At 34.1% G+C, this 16,313-nt stretch overlaps 1 protein-coding gene across 1 annotated transcript; it reads right to left on the bottom strand.

Moving 5' to 3' along the window:
• Positions 1–2,940: 2,940 nt before the first annotated feature.
• Positions 2,941–15,620, bottom strand: LOC123892551 (histone-lysine N-methyltransferase ATX2-like). The gene is given in 26 exon segments (XM_045942362.1): positions 2,941–3,693; positions 5,041–5,183; positions 5,344–5,447; positions 5,972–6,067; positions 6,516–6,593; positions 6,684–6,745; positions 6,909–7,193; positions 8,156–8,348; positions 8,454–8,522; positions 8,930–8,986; positions 9,191–9,252; positions 9,330–9,395; positions 9,485–9,514; positions 9,517–9,595; positions 9,700–9,747; positions 9,883–10,014; positions 10,513–10,683; positions 11,390–11,487; positions 11,661–11,753; positions 12,293–12,498; positions 12,764–12,868; positions 12,961–13,084; positions 13,435–13,657; positions 13,797–13,871; positions 14,192–14,243; positions 14,794–15,620. Coding segments are annotated over 25 exon segments (3,240 nt in total). The 5' UTR covers positions 15,384–15,620; the 3' UTR covers positions 2,941–3,693; position 5,041.
• Positions 15,621–16,313: the final 693 nt, after the last annotated feature.

Genomic DNA, 16,313 nt, shown 5'->3' with positions numbered 1-16,313 from the left:
TTTACTCTTCTCAAGAACTTTCATTTCCTCAAGAACAACTTCCTTCAACTTGAAACTTTAGAGACTCTTGAAAAAATTTCAAAATTTCTACATCAAATAACTGAGATGTAAATGTAGCAAATGAAGAAAAAAATTGAGTATGACACATTTATACAGAGAATGTTGCAAGATCTAATACCTTTTCTAAGCGCTATACGAATGTCTATGTTAAAAGACTCACAAATAACTCATCAGAAGAGGACTTACCTGTGTCGGGACAATGAGTTGGCAGTGCTGGAGAATGAACTCGTCATCTTTTATATGGTTCCTTCTTTGAAAGCTTTTAATCCTTTTAAAGATTTTAGTTGTCTTCTTTACCAAACCATTTAACTTCATTTTAAAGCAGATTGAAAACGTGAAGTTAAACCATAGAGTTTGGACAAGCAAGTAAAAGGATATAAGGGAAAGAAGAAAGACACAGTATTTTTATACTGGTTCACTATCAACGGTAGTTACTAGTTAGTCCAGTTCACCCCTGCCAGAGTGATTTTGCCCTCTGCACTAGGTCTTTCTTCATTATAATCTACCTGATTACAATCACCAAATTGTCCCCTTCTAGAGTGATTATAATCCACTTGAACCCGTTTTTTTGTGTGTTATCCCTACGGTTCTCAGGGGAATAAGCTCTAGTAATCTGGAGTTCGGCCGAAAGATAAGTAAAATCTAACCAAAAATTGTTTCTCCTAAGAATTGAACTCGTGTCTTTCAAACGATTCTTAGGGGAAGCTCATTAATCATTTGAGCTCAATAACTTGGTTTAAGACTTGAAACCATGACCATATTTGGGAATACATTTAAATTTATTTATTTTGAAGGCCTTATTGCAAAATAAACTATAATCAACCAGACTTTTAAAAGGTTAGGTTACACCATAAATAAATTATATCATATAAGTAAACAGATTCTATAAGACAAATATTTTCACCCATGACATACTTTTTTTTGTCCACTGAATAATACACTTTGAAGTACACTAACAAGTCAAACCAAAGAAAATTTCTTTTCTCAAACACTATCTCATATTCAAGTAGCGGACGGTGTTTGTTTCTCAAATTTCTCTATCCAAACCAAATCTTTGAAAGGTTTAGAGAGGCCTTAAAGAAACCTATGGCAGATAACACATTAGACTTGGAATTAAAAAATATTTAATGGACTGGATCTGTTTAAGAAAGCCAAGAAAAACAAAAATCCTAAAAAACTCAAAATAATTCTTTTTAATGCAATTATGGTACCCTGTTACACCAAGAGTCTGTGTGTAAAATTGAAAAACTGATTTTTACATAAAATAATCAAATGATATTTTTTTTGTGAATTTAAAACCAATTTGCTACTGTTTACAACCATAAAATTACCTTTTAAACATTAATTATCATTTATCACTATCATTTATCACTAATTGCAAATAGATTATTTCTCAACTCATAAGCTACTAAAATAGCTTTTCAATACTATTAAGATTAGTTTTCATATTGTGATTATTTCCCAAAGCTGAAACATACACAAAAAATCATAAAAGTAATTGCTTTTTAGAAATAAAAAACAGTGATTTTTTATAAATAATCTGAAAAAAAAAAAAAAAAAAAAAAAAAAAGGTCTTAGCTTATAATTATTACAAGATAAATTCAAATAAGCTTTCAAACACTACCCTAAAATCTATTTACTTAATAAAGACCTCTTTTATAGCCTGACTTAAAAGTTTTATTTTGTCTTAAAACAATGACCATATATCTAATCTAAATATACTAATATGCTTAAACCTTACCAGGGAGTACATAATACTTTAAAATGGACTGACCAAAATATAATTTTATGATATTAAAATAAAAATTCAAAGAGAACAAATGTTATTATATTATATATATTATATTACTTCAATAAACTAAATTGCCAAACTAACAACTTTTAGGGGCAGTTTATTCAAGATTCAATAGAGGGAAGGGAATGGGGGGGGGGGGGGGGGGGGGGGGAAGATTTTAAAATATTGTGTTTGGTTTGATGGGAGGAGCCGAGAGATTTTAATGGAGGGAAAATTTAAATTATATTTCCCACCCTTCTAATACTTAAAAGTCCAAAATTTAAACAAATATTCTCTCCACTCCAAATTTCTCCACTTTTGGAGGGGAGCTAGAATTGGTTTAGGAGAGAATTTGATACTCTCCCTTCACCTACAAAAAAGATAATTTCTCAATCTGTCCCCCTATATGCTCAAATCTGTCAAAAATACACTACCGACATGCTTGGGTAAACTTAGGGGTGTGGGTTAAGAAATTATCCCAAAAAATTGAACCAAACAAGTATAATTTAAACTAAAGCCACAACTCCTTTAACCAAACAGACCCTAAAAATAACCAAAAGCTCTACATTTTAACTAAATAAACATTGTTGATAAAAAAAAAAAAACTAAAAATTTAATTTGTATGCATTGTTAGTGTAATGTTTTTTTACACATGCATCAAATGATGTGTTGCCACATTATTTAATGAATGTGACACATCATGTGTTTTTAAACACCATACATGATGTGTTGGTATATTATTGGACGCATGTGTAAAATATCTTTACACTGACAGTATATATAAATTAAATTCAAAAAGTAAATAAACATTCAAGAGTTTAATAAATATATTTTGATAGTGTAAACCTTTTTTTTAGATGTTTAATCATAATCCAGCATTGTGTCATATCATAGCATTACTGCTTGAAATATATCTATTTATACTGTCGAAAATGTTTAAATAAGACTGGCCTTATGTGTAAAATTGTTTACACTATCATTGCATAATTATTACACTTAAGAAAATCTTACATATTTTAATAAACAAATAAAATTAACACCTAAAGCTGTTGTGAAAATAGTAAAATCAACCAAATAGATCAAACGATTCTATATCATATCATAAATTAAATTTTAATAATAAGCCGCAATTTTTTTTTATTCAATTGTATCTTATCCAAAAATACACAAGTCTCACATTGACTATAGATATAACCAAAACAAAACTTATAAAGCTTAGACAATACTCACATCATGAGTCAGTTTTGTGGAGTTGAGAAAACTTAAAACCTGAGATTGTATGAGAGCCTTTCCTAGATCTGTTATTGGATCCACCCATATCATCCACATGTCAGGCCTGATAGCCTTTGGCTTGAGAGGAGTACAGGAAAAATTCAAATCTCATAATGACCAGAGATATGACCTAAAGAGAGTTTATAAAGTTTAAGAAATTCCATGCTTGCTAGTTGTATGTATACATTTATTATCATTTCACAGTTCAAGAGGCAATTTGACACAATCTGCCATTACATACACTCACATTCTCAATATCTTCACATTTTAATGAAGGTTTGTAACTTCAAGTGTACCTATTCAGTGGCAAGTTGGTTGAGGTTTAATAGAAGCCTAAATTATAGGAATGAATTTCAAATGAAATCATTTGTAAAAAAATGCTGTCTTTCTGATTACCATAACCAGAATATCAAGGAACCACCTTGAGCCAACATAAACAGCTCAGTTGGGGTTATGAATTAATGGAGAGAATCAAATGACTAATGTACAACACTACACTTTCAGAAAAATGGCAGAATCCATGACAGAATTTGTTGGACAAACGGTCCATCTTCAAGAATCCATGGCATAATATTATGATTTAAAATCTGCAAAACAAAATAAAAACAATGAAAAGCAGAGGAGAGGTATGACGGAATAAAGACTAGCAAAAGTAGATAACTGCTGAATTTGAAATTGAAATGATGGGTTTTGAACAAACAATAGGTGTTTCTTGCATCTCAACAGACAACAAATGAAAGCAAAACAAATAAATGGTGTGGCACAGAACCAATTTAATCACGACATTGAGAGAAGAAAGCTCGGAGAAAGACAAGCCATGGGAAAAAGACATGACCTGCTACATCAGGATTAAGGACACGAGAGACAAGACAATTTAAGGTTCTATGGGTCCATTAGCATATAGACTGACGGATAATTTTTCTTATTACTTTCTTCTTACAATTATCCTTCAGCAAGTGACCAAATTTCTCTCCAAGAAACTAGCATTAATTTTGTATTGAATGAATAAATTTTCAAGGAAGGACAGAACAGAAGTACACGACTACACAAAAATTAAGGATCAAACATATGAAACAAAATAAATGTATATTCACTCAAAAGAGCTCCCACTAAAACAAACATGGGTCACCCAATAACAATGCCCCCTTATGTCTAGGGTTCAACATCTTCAGCACGAAAAATACAGGTGGCTTAATAACAAATCTACAATAGGCTCCAATATCTTAGGATGTGGAATTTAGATGTAACTCAACCATTGACCAAAAAAAGAACCTAATTCAACCCAAAAGCTAACTCAAGAGGTGAGGGCAAGGGTTATTGAAGCTTTATAAGAACTACTTTGGCCATATCTATAATCAGTAGGAATCTTCATACAACCAGTTTAGAATCGGAGTCAAATTTTGACTCTATTAGCAATGCCAACAAACAATCAAACCCATGTTTTTTGGGAGTTAGTATGTTCACATCAGGTCTCTTTAATAATAACGGTATTGAAGGAAGAGCATGAAAATTTAGAAGAAACAGAATATCCTCAATAGATATAAGAAAAAAGATTTAACCAAAAAGAATCTCCAAAGCCAAAAGGAAAACTTCACAAGAAATCATAACCAAGGAATAGATGGCAAACAACAGAAATAGATATACGGTTTTGTACAGAGTAATGATACAAAAAACAAACCACACTAAAAATTCAACCATCCCCCGCCCGCTACCCAAAATAACAATAATCGGCAAGCTTCCTTAAAGTTTGACTACGCACAAAAAGTGAACCACAAAGCCTTAAGAAATTCCACTCAGAAGACCGCAAAACAGAGATCATCTCCAAATTTTATGACAGTATACACTGGTCCCTCTACAATCCATGTCAATTAAAGTGGTGCTTTGAAGTACAATATTCACCAAAGATGTCAGACAGTAAGATAAATGTTGCTTACCTCATTCTCCTTTCCAATCAACTAATTCACTCCGCGGTGCGTATACAGTAGCAGCTCGCTCTTCTGCCTCAGTATCATTTACTATACCTCGACATTTTTGGAAGCCACAGTAACAAGAAAGCCGTTCATCTATTGAGAAAAATCTATCACAAGAATTAAAGAAAATCAGCACAATATTAAATTATGAAGAATTATAATTTATTTGGAAACTTTAATGCTACACACAATTAAAACCAACACAAAACCAAGTTTTGTATGGTTCTTTTTGTGAATGTAGTGTTACTCATTGAAGAAGAAAGAAACCTATAATCATATGTAAGCTCTTCCCATTGTTTAATGTCCCTCTTTGCAAATATTATAATATGCTCATCGCCGTTAACACTAATGACTCTTGAATAGCAATTTGGCTGCATAAGAAAAAAACAATATAGATAAGCAATTGATTATTTTCTTCAGCAATGAAAAAAAAAACTGTTGTATAGCTTCTCCAGCAAATACACAAGTCGAATTGCAGTATTTCCAAACTGAAGTCAATGTAGAACAAAGGTTTGACAAAAGGATCAGATGGAATATATTTTCATTTGATGGGGCACCTATGTAGTATGGTGACAGTTTTGTGGGTCCTAATCAAATTGTTCCACACAAAATACTATTCATCGAAGTTCATGTAACAATGTCTAGAAGCAAGAAATCTGTTAATATGCCATGACAAGGCTAAAGTTTTCTCAAAATAACTATCCTCAAAATTATAAGTTAGAAACCCTCCATACTCCAGTCCTAAAATAGTTAGCTAAAAATCGCAAGTTTAAAAACAAAATGAAGTGAAATTCAAACATTAAATGAAGAATGTAGATTGAAAAGACAGTGTTTAACAAGTAGGAAATGGCTTAATAGTAAAATGATAAAAACAAAAAAGGGGGAAAGGACGCACTGCACAGGAATGATTAATTAAATGAGCAATGCTTCCTGCTCTAGTGGCATCGATGACTCGTTCATCATCAATCCGAAACATATATGTTCCAGCACCCTGCATACGGGAAAGAGACACAAGTCACTAACTAAATCCTGCACAAGCATATACTTAAACATTCCAAAAGGTATAATAGTTGTAACATCTCTGCTTCATATTGACAATAAAAGGTTCCACTACAGTTCAACATTTTAACACATCATTTCGAGACAAATAAGATGTCCCTCAACAATGTCAATCTTTATACTAGTACATTTGATATTAGGGTAGTTAGTTAGCCAGTTACTTAGAAGGGATATCGTGTATAAATTGCATAAATAAGAATAGAAGAGGGAACTATGTACACTTTATAGCATTTTGTGAAAGGGAAAATCCTTTGTTAGATAAGGAAAACCTTGGAGGACAGACCTCTCTCCTTTCACACTCTTCCAATAAAAATATGTTCTTTCTTATTTTCAAATTACTTTCCTATGTTCCTAACAATTGATGATTCAAAAACACTTACCACCAAAGAATTGTATATAAACCGCTCTCTCCGGTCAGCTATAGAAGGTCTAACAAGTTCACCAGTGTATTCAATCACCTGAATAAACAAAATCAAGAAGTCTGTCCTTTAAAAGTGAAATGCTATAATAAAATGAGGGTCGTTCAGATAGAATATATTTGTCTTTACCATGTCTCCGCCTTTATATGGATGCTTTGCAAAGATGCCAAATCCATGAATTCTTGATTTCCCTTAAATTTAAAAAACAAATGTGTTTTAAGACGGGATCACTACATGGCTAAATCTTAAATTACAACCCACCATGCCAGTAATAGCTAACACTCTACTAAAAATAAAAACTTTCCTTTTCCCCACCCCACCACTTTCAAAAATATCAAAGACAACATTTCTTACCAAATGCTAACTGTTTCCGAAAGGTTTCCCTCATGTACTTATATTTCTCAGCAACAGTAAGTATGCTGTCAGCAGCATCAACCATAGAGGTTCTCAGTCTCTGTTCGCTGCAAAAGAATTTAGAGCAGACTCCTCTGCCAGAAGGCTCTAGGTCGTTCAACAACCCATGTTGGCAGTATCCACCAACTAAGTAAGGTTGATTCTCCACAAACAAACGTTTCAGTGATGAAGCTGCAAGTGCTTCAGGTTCTTTTCGGCCTCTCCTACCAAAGTAATCATATGGCTCTGCCCAAAAAAGAATAAACACAGACCTCGTTAAACAAATTCATTTTTAACTATTTGAATTGCACAATTTATTATAAAGGAGAAAGAAAGACCAAAACAAATAGAACAAGAAATCCATCTAATATTCTAATTCACCTTCCATCCCCAAAGCAATGTACAACCACACCCTTTTCCCCAAGCTTTAAATTTTCAATGCACAAACAGGGAACATATCCTTTAATCTTATGCATGCCATGGCCTCAGGTTGAATTTAAGAAGTATTTATGCAAAAAAACAGCCTTAATCATATGCTCTCCCAACCTCTAGGAATTAGAGAGCTTAGTCTCTCCCAACCAACCAAACATAAAACAACCAAATGCCCCTCCCTTTACCCTTTCAGCCTATATTTATTATTCTAACTTTCTACAGCAGTTACTGCACATACAACATTTAATAATAATAATAATAATAATATATAAATTGCCTACTAATATTACATAACTTCTGCCCAACACTTATTTGATTTCTATGCTTCTTTCTAACACAAGTCCTAGCGATAGGAGGCCTATTACTACCACCCTGCTCTTAGCACACAACTATTTCCCTTCCCACATGTGCCCATAAAAGACTCTTGCAACGATACGCAGTTGATTGTAAACCAAATTATTAATGTAAAATAACAAAAATTGAAAGCAATGTGATTTGAGGGCTCAGGTCATTAGTTTGATGTGGACCGCGGTATATAATTTGAAACTCTGCCAAGATTGTTAACTCCAAAACATTGAACATGAACAAGAATTTCTATAAAATAGATAAGTACAAGGGAAGCCACAGACAGTGGGTATAACTGTATAACAGAAAATTAACAAAGAGTAACCACACGCAACTTCTGTTTAGTTTTACATTGGTTGCGGGAGATTAAGAAAGAAAAAAGATATAAAATTGACAAATTGCATAAGTAAAATAAATTTCCAATATCATACCACTTCGGGCACAACCAGATGGATTGGGTGGTGGTTCATAGTCTGAACATTGACCAATAACCGGCACACGTTCGTCAGCTACAGTATGATCATGAGACGGTTGCCTATGTTTCTTGCAGAAAGAAAGTAAGCGAATGCACTGATCCTCATCATCATCTACGGAAAGTAGATAGAGCCTGTCCTCATTCTCAAGCTATAAATCATAAAATTTTAAAAAATAAATAAATGCACAATCAAATCAACTTTTTAAGCTAATTATTGTATCGAAGCCAACACCACGCTTTTAAGGGAAAAATACCTCAACGCAAAGACCAGCTGCACGTGCACAGAGTGGATGATATGCTACTCGACAAGAATTGTTTGAACACTACATGAAGAATTGACATTTGGAAAGAAACAAACATCATAATTTAGTAAACTATAAGAAATTGCTTAGTATATAAATATTAGCCAAGCTCCATGCATTGTGTACTGTATGCATGTTTTCTTGCATACAACGTGTATCAAGTGAGAGACAAATGAAGCTAATATTGACCATACAAATTTAGATGAATGGTTTCGATTAGATGTAGCCTGATGCACCTGTACTGTACATAAATACATCAATATAACATTTTCAAAAAATGAAAGTGAAACTCGTGTATTTTGAATGTTTCTTCGGGCATAAGGTGGCTTTTGTTGTGGTTTATTTCATTCAGATGTGGTGCTTCAGGTTGATTTGGCCAATTGACCGAGGAAAAATATACTTCAATAATTCTTTATCTAAAAACTTACTTGGATGCAGGCACCATAAGATACACCACATATGCTGCATAACAACTTCCAACGGTCCTGTTCAGATGCAAAATTTACATGATTAAAGGGAAAGCAATTAGAAAACCAGCTGATATATGTACATATATAGAATATAGAACTCAACATGATCAGTGTGACAGAAGCAATTGGACGAAAATAAAAAATAAAAAATAATAAAAATGTTCACAGCATGAAAAGTTTGAAAGACAAGAAGGTACTGCTTTAGTTATAAAGGCCTACCCTGCTGATTCTACTCAAACCATCAATAGGCTCCATTCTCTTGACATCAGCTAAGCAAGTTTCTGGCAAGAAATTATAACCCTTAGCAAACATGAACAAACTAGAGTCTAAAAGAGTACATAAAGGCAGACAAACAAACCAGGTATCCACATGGCACAAGCCAAATGAGCCCACCGGCCATCCGTTGTAGGCTTCATTGCACCACCTAGAAAAAATTTCATTAAAATAATCAATGACATGTAATAAAACTTAAAAGTTAAAACACAACAAGAATATCAAAGAGTCCCAGAATACCTATGAGTGGACATAAGCAACAAGGTGGGGAGGAGCACCCGAACGACATAAGTTGCATAACCATAGCACTCCATTAACAGGTTCCAGTTCTCCATAGCATCTAGCATGGACCTGAGTGAACATTACAATTCACAGCTCCATATCAATAAATGAAATATAAAGATTATTTGGGGGGGGTGGGGTGGGTGAAGTATAAAGATTTATAGGGGGCATACCATCATTCTGCATTTGTCACACTGCAGAAACAGATTGTTCTCGTACTCCTTACAACATAAATAACTCGTGATTAGCAAGCAAGGCATAGAATAAGAATATTAGCAATCAAGCAAGAGAAATAATATTTCTATTTTCCTTGAAAGAACAGGAATTTTATAGGATTAGGGGAGGGGGGTCAGTACCTCATCCATATGGCACACATTGCACTTATCGAGATCAAACCAATTAATATGAACTTGTCTATAACCGAGAGGCAATCTGGAACCTGACTTGCGGATTGATTTCTTCAAAGAGACTTTGGATTTAGATAATCCCTGGAAATAATACAAATTTTCAGTGAATATCAAGGATCAGGTACAAAAGTTGAAAAAGTATGTGCATTTTATAGTAAAAACACATAGGGTTAGATCAATAACTTTTGAAGATAACATACTGCAAAACGAAAGAGAGGGCGAGAGTATGAAGCTAAACTTTTTCTTTATAGAATACGGAAACTTAAAAATGGTCCTGGTGCAGCAAATAACAAGCTAAAAAAGAGCAATAGCAGAAGAGACGGGGAGTAGATTGACATCAACTACAAAGCGCAAACTTCTAGATACAACAATAACCAAGTCTTATCCCCCGAGGTAGATTCAAGTATATGGAAGGATTGACAGTTGACACCATTGAGCTATATTTCCAAACTATCTTTATTTCACCAAGTCTCCTATGGGATAAAGTAATATATTTCCTAGGCAATTCACTAATTTCCAAAATATTGACTTAACGTTCCAGTTCAAATCTAAGAATTAACATATAATTAAATAGCACACCTTTATAAGTTCAGCCACTTCCGGTTTGGAGAAACCAAACATATCAGAGCCAGATTCATAGCCACTTTCTACCCCACCATCAGCAACAGAACCTTCAGAAACAACCTTTTCCAATTTCTTTATCCTTTCGTATACTTGATTCCAGCAAGTAGACGGTGTATAACCATTGAACTGCAGAAAAACATTTACAACAAGAATAATACAAGTCATGGGCATTAGAAGTTATTTTCTATTATCACTTGCAAGACAAGGGAAAACCCAAGTAAAAACTTAAAGTAAGTTAGTTAAGCAATTTAACAATTAATAAACCAACCCATAAATCCTGCTATCAAAGCGGCATATTGTACATAAGTTTTAACTTTTTTCTTCAGAGACAAAACTGAAGAAAAAAACATTTTAAAAAGGACAGGGAAAAAACTGACAGTTAGAGCCCAAAGTCAAAAAAAAATGTGGGCCAGGTGCTGGATCATGCATAAAAGCAAGCCTAAAATGTGGCTTGTGTATTCTCGGAGAAATAAGAAAATAAACAGTGTAGAATTAGTAATAGGACAATTAAACGGTAGGACAGTTATGAAGCAAATATTTCACTGTATTTCTTTTATTATATGGAGGATTTGTAACAGCTTCTAGTGTGATTTCTGTTCTCTTTTGTGTGTGGCTGACAATTGCTTTTTCAGAGGAGATTCTTGACTCTCTAATATTATGAAAGTTTCTGCTTTATTTATGTTGCATGTCCGAGAAGGTGAAAAGAGATATCCCTTGAGGATAATACCAAAAAATAGAAACAGAAGTATACGCATCGGATAATTCAATATAGAATTTTCAGAGAAACACATGTCTATAAGTGCAAAGTCATATCTTAATAGTAAAAACCAACCTGCTCACCACCATCAACTGTCACTCTAAATAGTGGTCTGAATCTGGATTCTGGATCTCTCAAAACCTCCATCTTATACGGAACGGATACTTTAGGGTCTAAACAACCAAAAAGAACAAAAAAGGAGGAATAAATAATCAGAATAACTGGCATTAAAATATTCAAATAAGAAGGATATGACATGTTTAATATTTCTTTTGAACATTCAAAAAATCAAACAAAAGAATGACATGCAAACATCCTGAATCAAAACCACACAAAAAAGCTTCACCTGTAACTGAAGTGAACGTCCTCATTGCTGTGTACCCTTCAGGCCAGATGGATTTTCCATTCCGAAAAGCTGTAGAATCTCCAACTATATTTCCTGAAAAAGAAAAAACTGTTAACATCCTTATGGCTAGATGTCCGTTTGGCTTCGCCAAATTGCAAATAATCAAGAAGTAACACACAGTTACCCCAAAAACCCACCCACAACTATTGTTGAAAATGAAAATTCAGCATACTCTATATTGTACTGTAGGGCTTGTTCAATCTTGGATACAATATCAACAAAAGAATGTTAACGGTTTTTATACACGCGGCATCATATGACTGGTTGATGAATCAACATTGTTTAGCATAACAATGTGACTCCTAACCTAACCACTCTATCTAGCTACTATCATCTAAAATAATAAAGTTATTCAAAGGTAGCCTTTTCCAAACACTCAAGTGGAAAAATAGAGATTTAAAGTAAACTAAAAAAATAAGTTATGTTTTGATGGTTCTCTTGGAATCACAAAGGAAAATAGAAAACAGCTATATGAAGCAATCATCAACCAAAAAAGAGATCCTGTCAGAAAACAAAAAGGTTAGTTGAAGAAATTCCTAAAAATATGAAGTACTAGGAAATTGAAAATTTACCAAGGCTTAGAATCTGCACGTCTCCCACTTTATAAGGAAAAGAGACGGTGTTTTGAAGTGCTTCCCAAGTCCCTTTGTCATTTATATAGTCTTCACCTGAATCTGTAGATCCTCCATCCTCTCCACTTACATTGTTACAGTCATCAGTTGTACATCTTTTCCGCAATTCTATCATCCCCAGGGGAAGCTCCAGTGCATTTAAATACCTGTTTAAGTGAAATAGTTGTAAAACCAACAAATTTAGAGCAACCATCTGAAAAATCTTCAAAACTGAGTATCAAGGCAAATAACTCAAAGTGCTACATTACAGAGAATCAAGACTATACTGTTATCATATTAATAAATGTGAACCAGAAACAGTACAACCAGCAAAATTGCAAAGGCAATGCATTAAAGTTTCCATCGTTTGATGTTCTAGTTAGTAAGGGTGAGAAACATTAAAGAGAAATGAAAGGGCATGATTAATATTACCTTTTTGCCTCTTCTATACCTTCAATGAAACTCTGCTTCTTGCACTTTGAGTGTAGATCGGTTAGGAGTCCACTGAGAAATGATTTCACCTGTTGCACTCGAACTCTAGAAGAAGGAAGAGTATGGTTAGTCTTAAAAGGACACAGTTTCTTAATATCGAAAACTAAAATTTTCTTAATGTTAACAGAATGTCAAACCTTGCAAAGTCGTGAGTGCCAAAAAATTGGACAGGAACTGATCTCCCCCCTATGAACGTTTTTAAACCCTTACAATTGCTAGCAAGTGATTCATCCAAAACAACAGCTGGCCACATTGCATAACCTGCAAAATAAACATAAACAAAATAAAAAGGGCACATCCATTTTAGCAGTTACAAAATTAACAGATCTAATTTTTACTGAAAATGCAAGTAATAAACAAACAAGGTAATTGGCAAAGTAGAGACTGTGTACCTAGCTACTTCGGTATGAAACACACATAAGTTACTAATATGCCATATAAATTTCAAAAGTATACATATGGAATCACAGAAAATAAAAATAATAATAATAATAATAAAAGTTTCTTAAAGGCCGTTGCAAATCCTTTAAATTAAGACAAATCAATTCAATAAAATATATCCACATGCAATAATCTGCGAATGAAACAACTGGACAAGATTGAGCATAAACCTGTAAGCTTGGCCCATACGATATCCCCAGGCTCAAAGTCTTGACAGTCGTTCATACTTGCAGCCAGTGCAAGCATCTCTTCAACATCATAATCAGAGACATTATTGTCACGAACTTTGGCGTAACTCAATTTTAAACGTTGCATATCGTTACGGGAAACATGGTATTTAACATTTTCGTTTGAAAGAACTAATTTTTCCTCGTCTCCATCATCATACTCGATCTGCAAATATTTAATAATGAAAGGATGAAATCTCAAATAATATGTGCAACATCGTCAAACACACATAGTCGCAATTGCACATAACATTGTGTTCAAAACTATTCAAATCATTTGAGCAATAATTTAGATAAGTGCGTACATGATGTATCTTAGCTTCCCTATCGTAACGTTTGACTATGCCAGTGTACGATTTTGAATCCATTGGCCAGTAAACCTGCAAGAGAAAAAGTTGAAATTGATGAACTGTAGTTATATAAAGGACTCAGCAGAATAAATAAATATACAATTATTAAGGAAACATTTACATTAAACATCCATTCTTGAATAACGTTGTGTGCACCATATATTACAACCGTTAGATTAGTCTACGTTTCTCATTTGATATCAACCTAACGGCAGTAGTACCCGTACGATAGTTGTAAATCTGTCATTTGATACCAATCTAACGGCAGTAGTATATCGTGCACAATTTAAAACTTGATGCATCATATATTCCGCCCAACAATTAATAACCCAAAGGTTGCAGAAGATTACCTTGCATCTCAGTCCGACAAAAGCCTCGGGATCGGCATCATCAAAGCTCAACCTGCAATAAGTGCAGATAAAATTAATGTAAGATTTCCTTCTCCCTACCACACAGAAACCACAGATACGCATTAACAACATCACTCGGCCTTATTCACAAAACTAAGTACTCCCTGAACATTCAAGCAAAGTTCATCTACAATCTGAACAAAAACCACATTCCGAAAGATCACAAACAACAATTCCTCATCAGAAACCACAACAAGATTTAACATTCACATAACCAGACATAAATCATAAACCCTAAAACCAACTCATAGAGCTAACCATCTAAGCACCATTGAACTTCAAATAAGGAATATAAGGTTAATTTAGGGTTTATAAGGATGGTTAGGTGGCAACGAGCCGAGTGATAAAAACAACCGAGGGTTCGATTCTCACTCACAGCATAATGCTAACATTTACTAACAATATCAAAATTGGTTATTTTAAAAACAAATAAAAAAACAAAAACATTGAACTTCAAATAAACTCATCAGTTTCTAGAATCAAAACACACTACCAAAAATAAAAAATAAAAATTTCAATAGATAAAGAAAAAGTGAAATTACGTGACCCATCTCTTCAAAGTGTGAGAATCAGGCGTGGACTTAGGAAGCTTAACACCAGAACCAAACTTCTTCTTATTACTATTATTCCCATTAAACCCAGCAGAATTCCCAAATTGATTGCGACATTCTCTCAATCTAGGTCCTTCAAATTTCTCCAAAGAATTCCAGTCAATCCCCAAACTTTCCAGTTCATTACTCCCAATTCTCCTTCTTTTCAACACCGTCCTCTCTGACGCCGGAAACGAGCTCCTCTTTCGTCTCCGAGAGTAGACATACAGAAGCGGTGGTTTATCATAAACCACCATAGAAGACGTCGTCGTTTTCGAAATCTCTTTCTCATCATCATCCTCATCGTTAACCGATGAATCGATTTCGCCGTTGTTGAACTGAATCTCGCTATTGAGTTTGCGAGCTTTAACTTTTTTTGACATGACATTGGAAGAACCACTACACGGTGATGTAGAGGAGTATAGATGATCGAGAGGGAGGTAGCGAATGGGGGTTCCATGGGTTGTGTGAATATCAATGGTGGTGTCTTCTTCGGTGGCAACTCCTCCGCCGTTTTCGTCGGAATTTGGAGGCAATGCCATTGAAGAAGATTGAAGAACGAAGAAAAAGGGGAAATTTCACAATGTTAGGGTTTTGTTTTTTTCTGAGAGAAAATAAGAGAGAAAATATAAGAGAATGAAAAGTTGAAAACAGAAGAAGAAAATGTGCGCGTGTGTTTGTGTTTATGTTTTTTTCTTTTTTGTAATTTCTAATTATTTTTCTGAATTTTTCTGGAAGTGATTATTATCGTTTAAAGTGATTCCCGCCGTGTGATTTTTTGCTTCAAAGTGAAAAATGAGATTACGAGTGGATTATCAGAAGAAGACATGAGTGTGTGTGTGAGAATGACACTTTTCTGCATAATAAAGAAACATAAGACAATACAGATAGGGTTACTACAACTTGGAGAGTTGGGAATGGATTTTTAATGGTGTGTAATAATAAAGTGTGTGTTTGAAATCGCGGTGAGAGAGAGCTTTAAGCGCGAGTTAAGTACTGAAGTTATGATTTGTAGCTTTTTTTGGAGTCGGGGTTTATGAATTGTGTGCTACGTGTTTGGATGTTGAACTGAGTGAAACAGGTGTATGGCGAATGATCTAAGTGTGGCGCGAGACGATTTTACGCGCGCATTAAAACTGAAGTTGTGTTTTATAGTTACTGGGGTTTATGAATTGTGGTATATATATGTGGTTAGATGTTGACTAGAACGTGTGTACGGTGAATTATTCAAGTTCTTGTTAAAAAATTGGTGTTTTTTTATCTTTATCTGACGTGTTTAAGACTCTGACTGAACGTAGTGACGACTAGTTAATTTGAGTATGCAACTGCTGTCGAATAATTTGGAGACGTACACCTTTCGTCTGTGTTATTTTTTGTTCTGTCCGAAATTGGATTCATTGTTCTAATCATCTGTGTTATTTGTAATATCGAAAGGGAAATATTAGGTCTCGATTGTTTGAACAATTTTGGAC

This window comes from Trifolium pratense, linkage group LG6, assembly GCF_020283565.1.
Source record: "Trifolium pratense cultivar HEN17-A07 linkage group LG6, ARS_RC_1.1, whole genome shotgun sequence".
NCBI classification, from domain to species: domain Eukaryota; kingdom Viridiplantae; phylum Streptophyta; class Magnoliopsida; order Fabales; family Fabaceae; genus Trifolium; species Trifolium pratense.
This window is presented reverse-complemented; position numbering and strand designations above follow the sequence as displayed.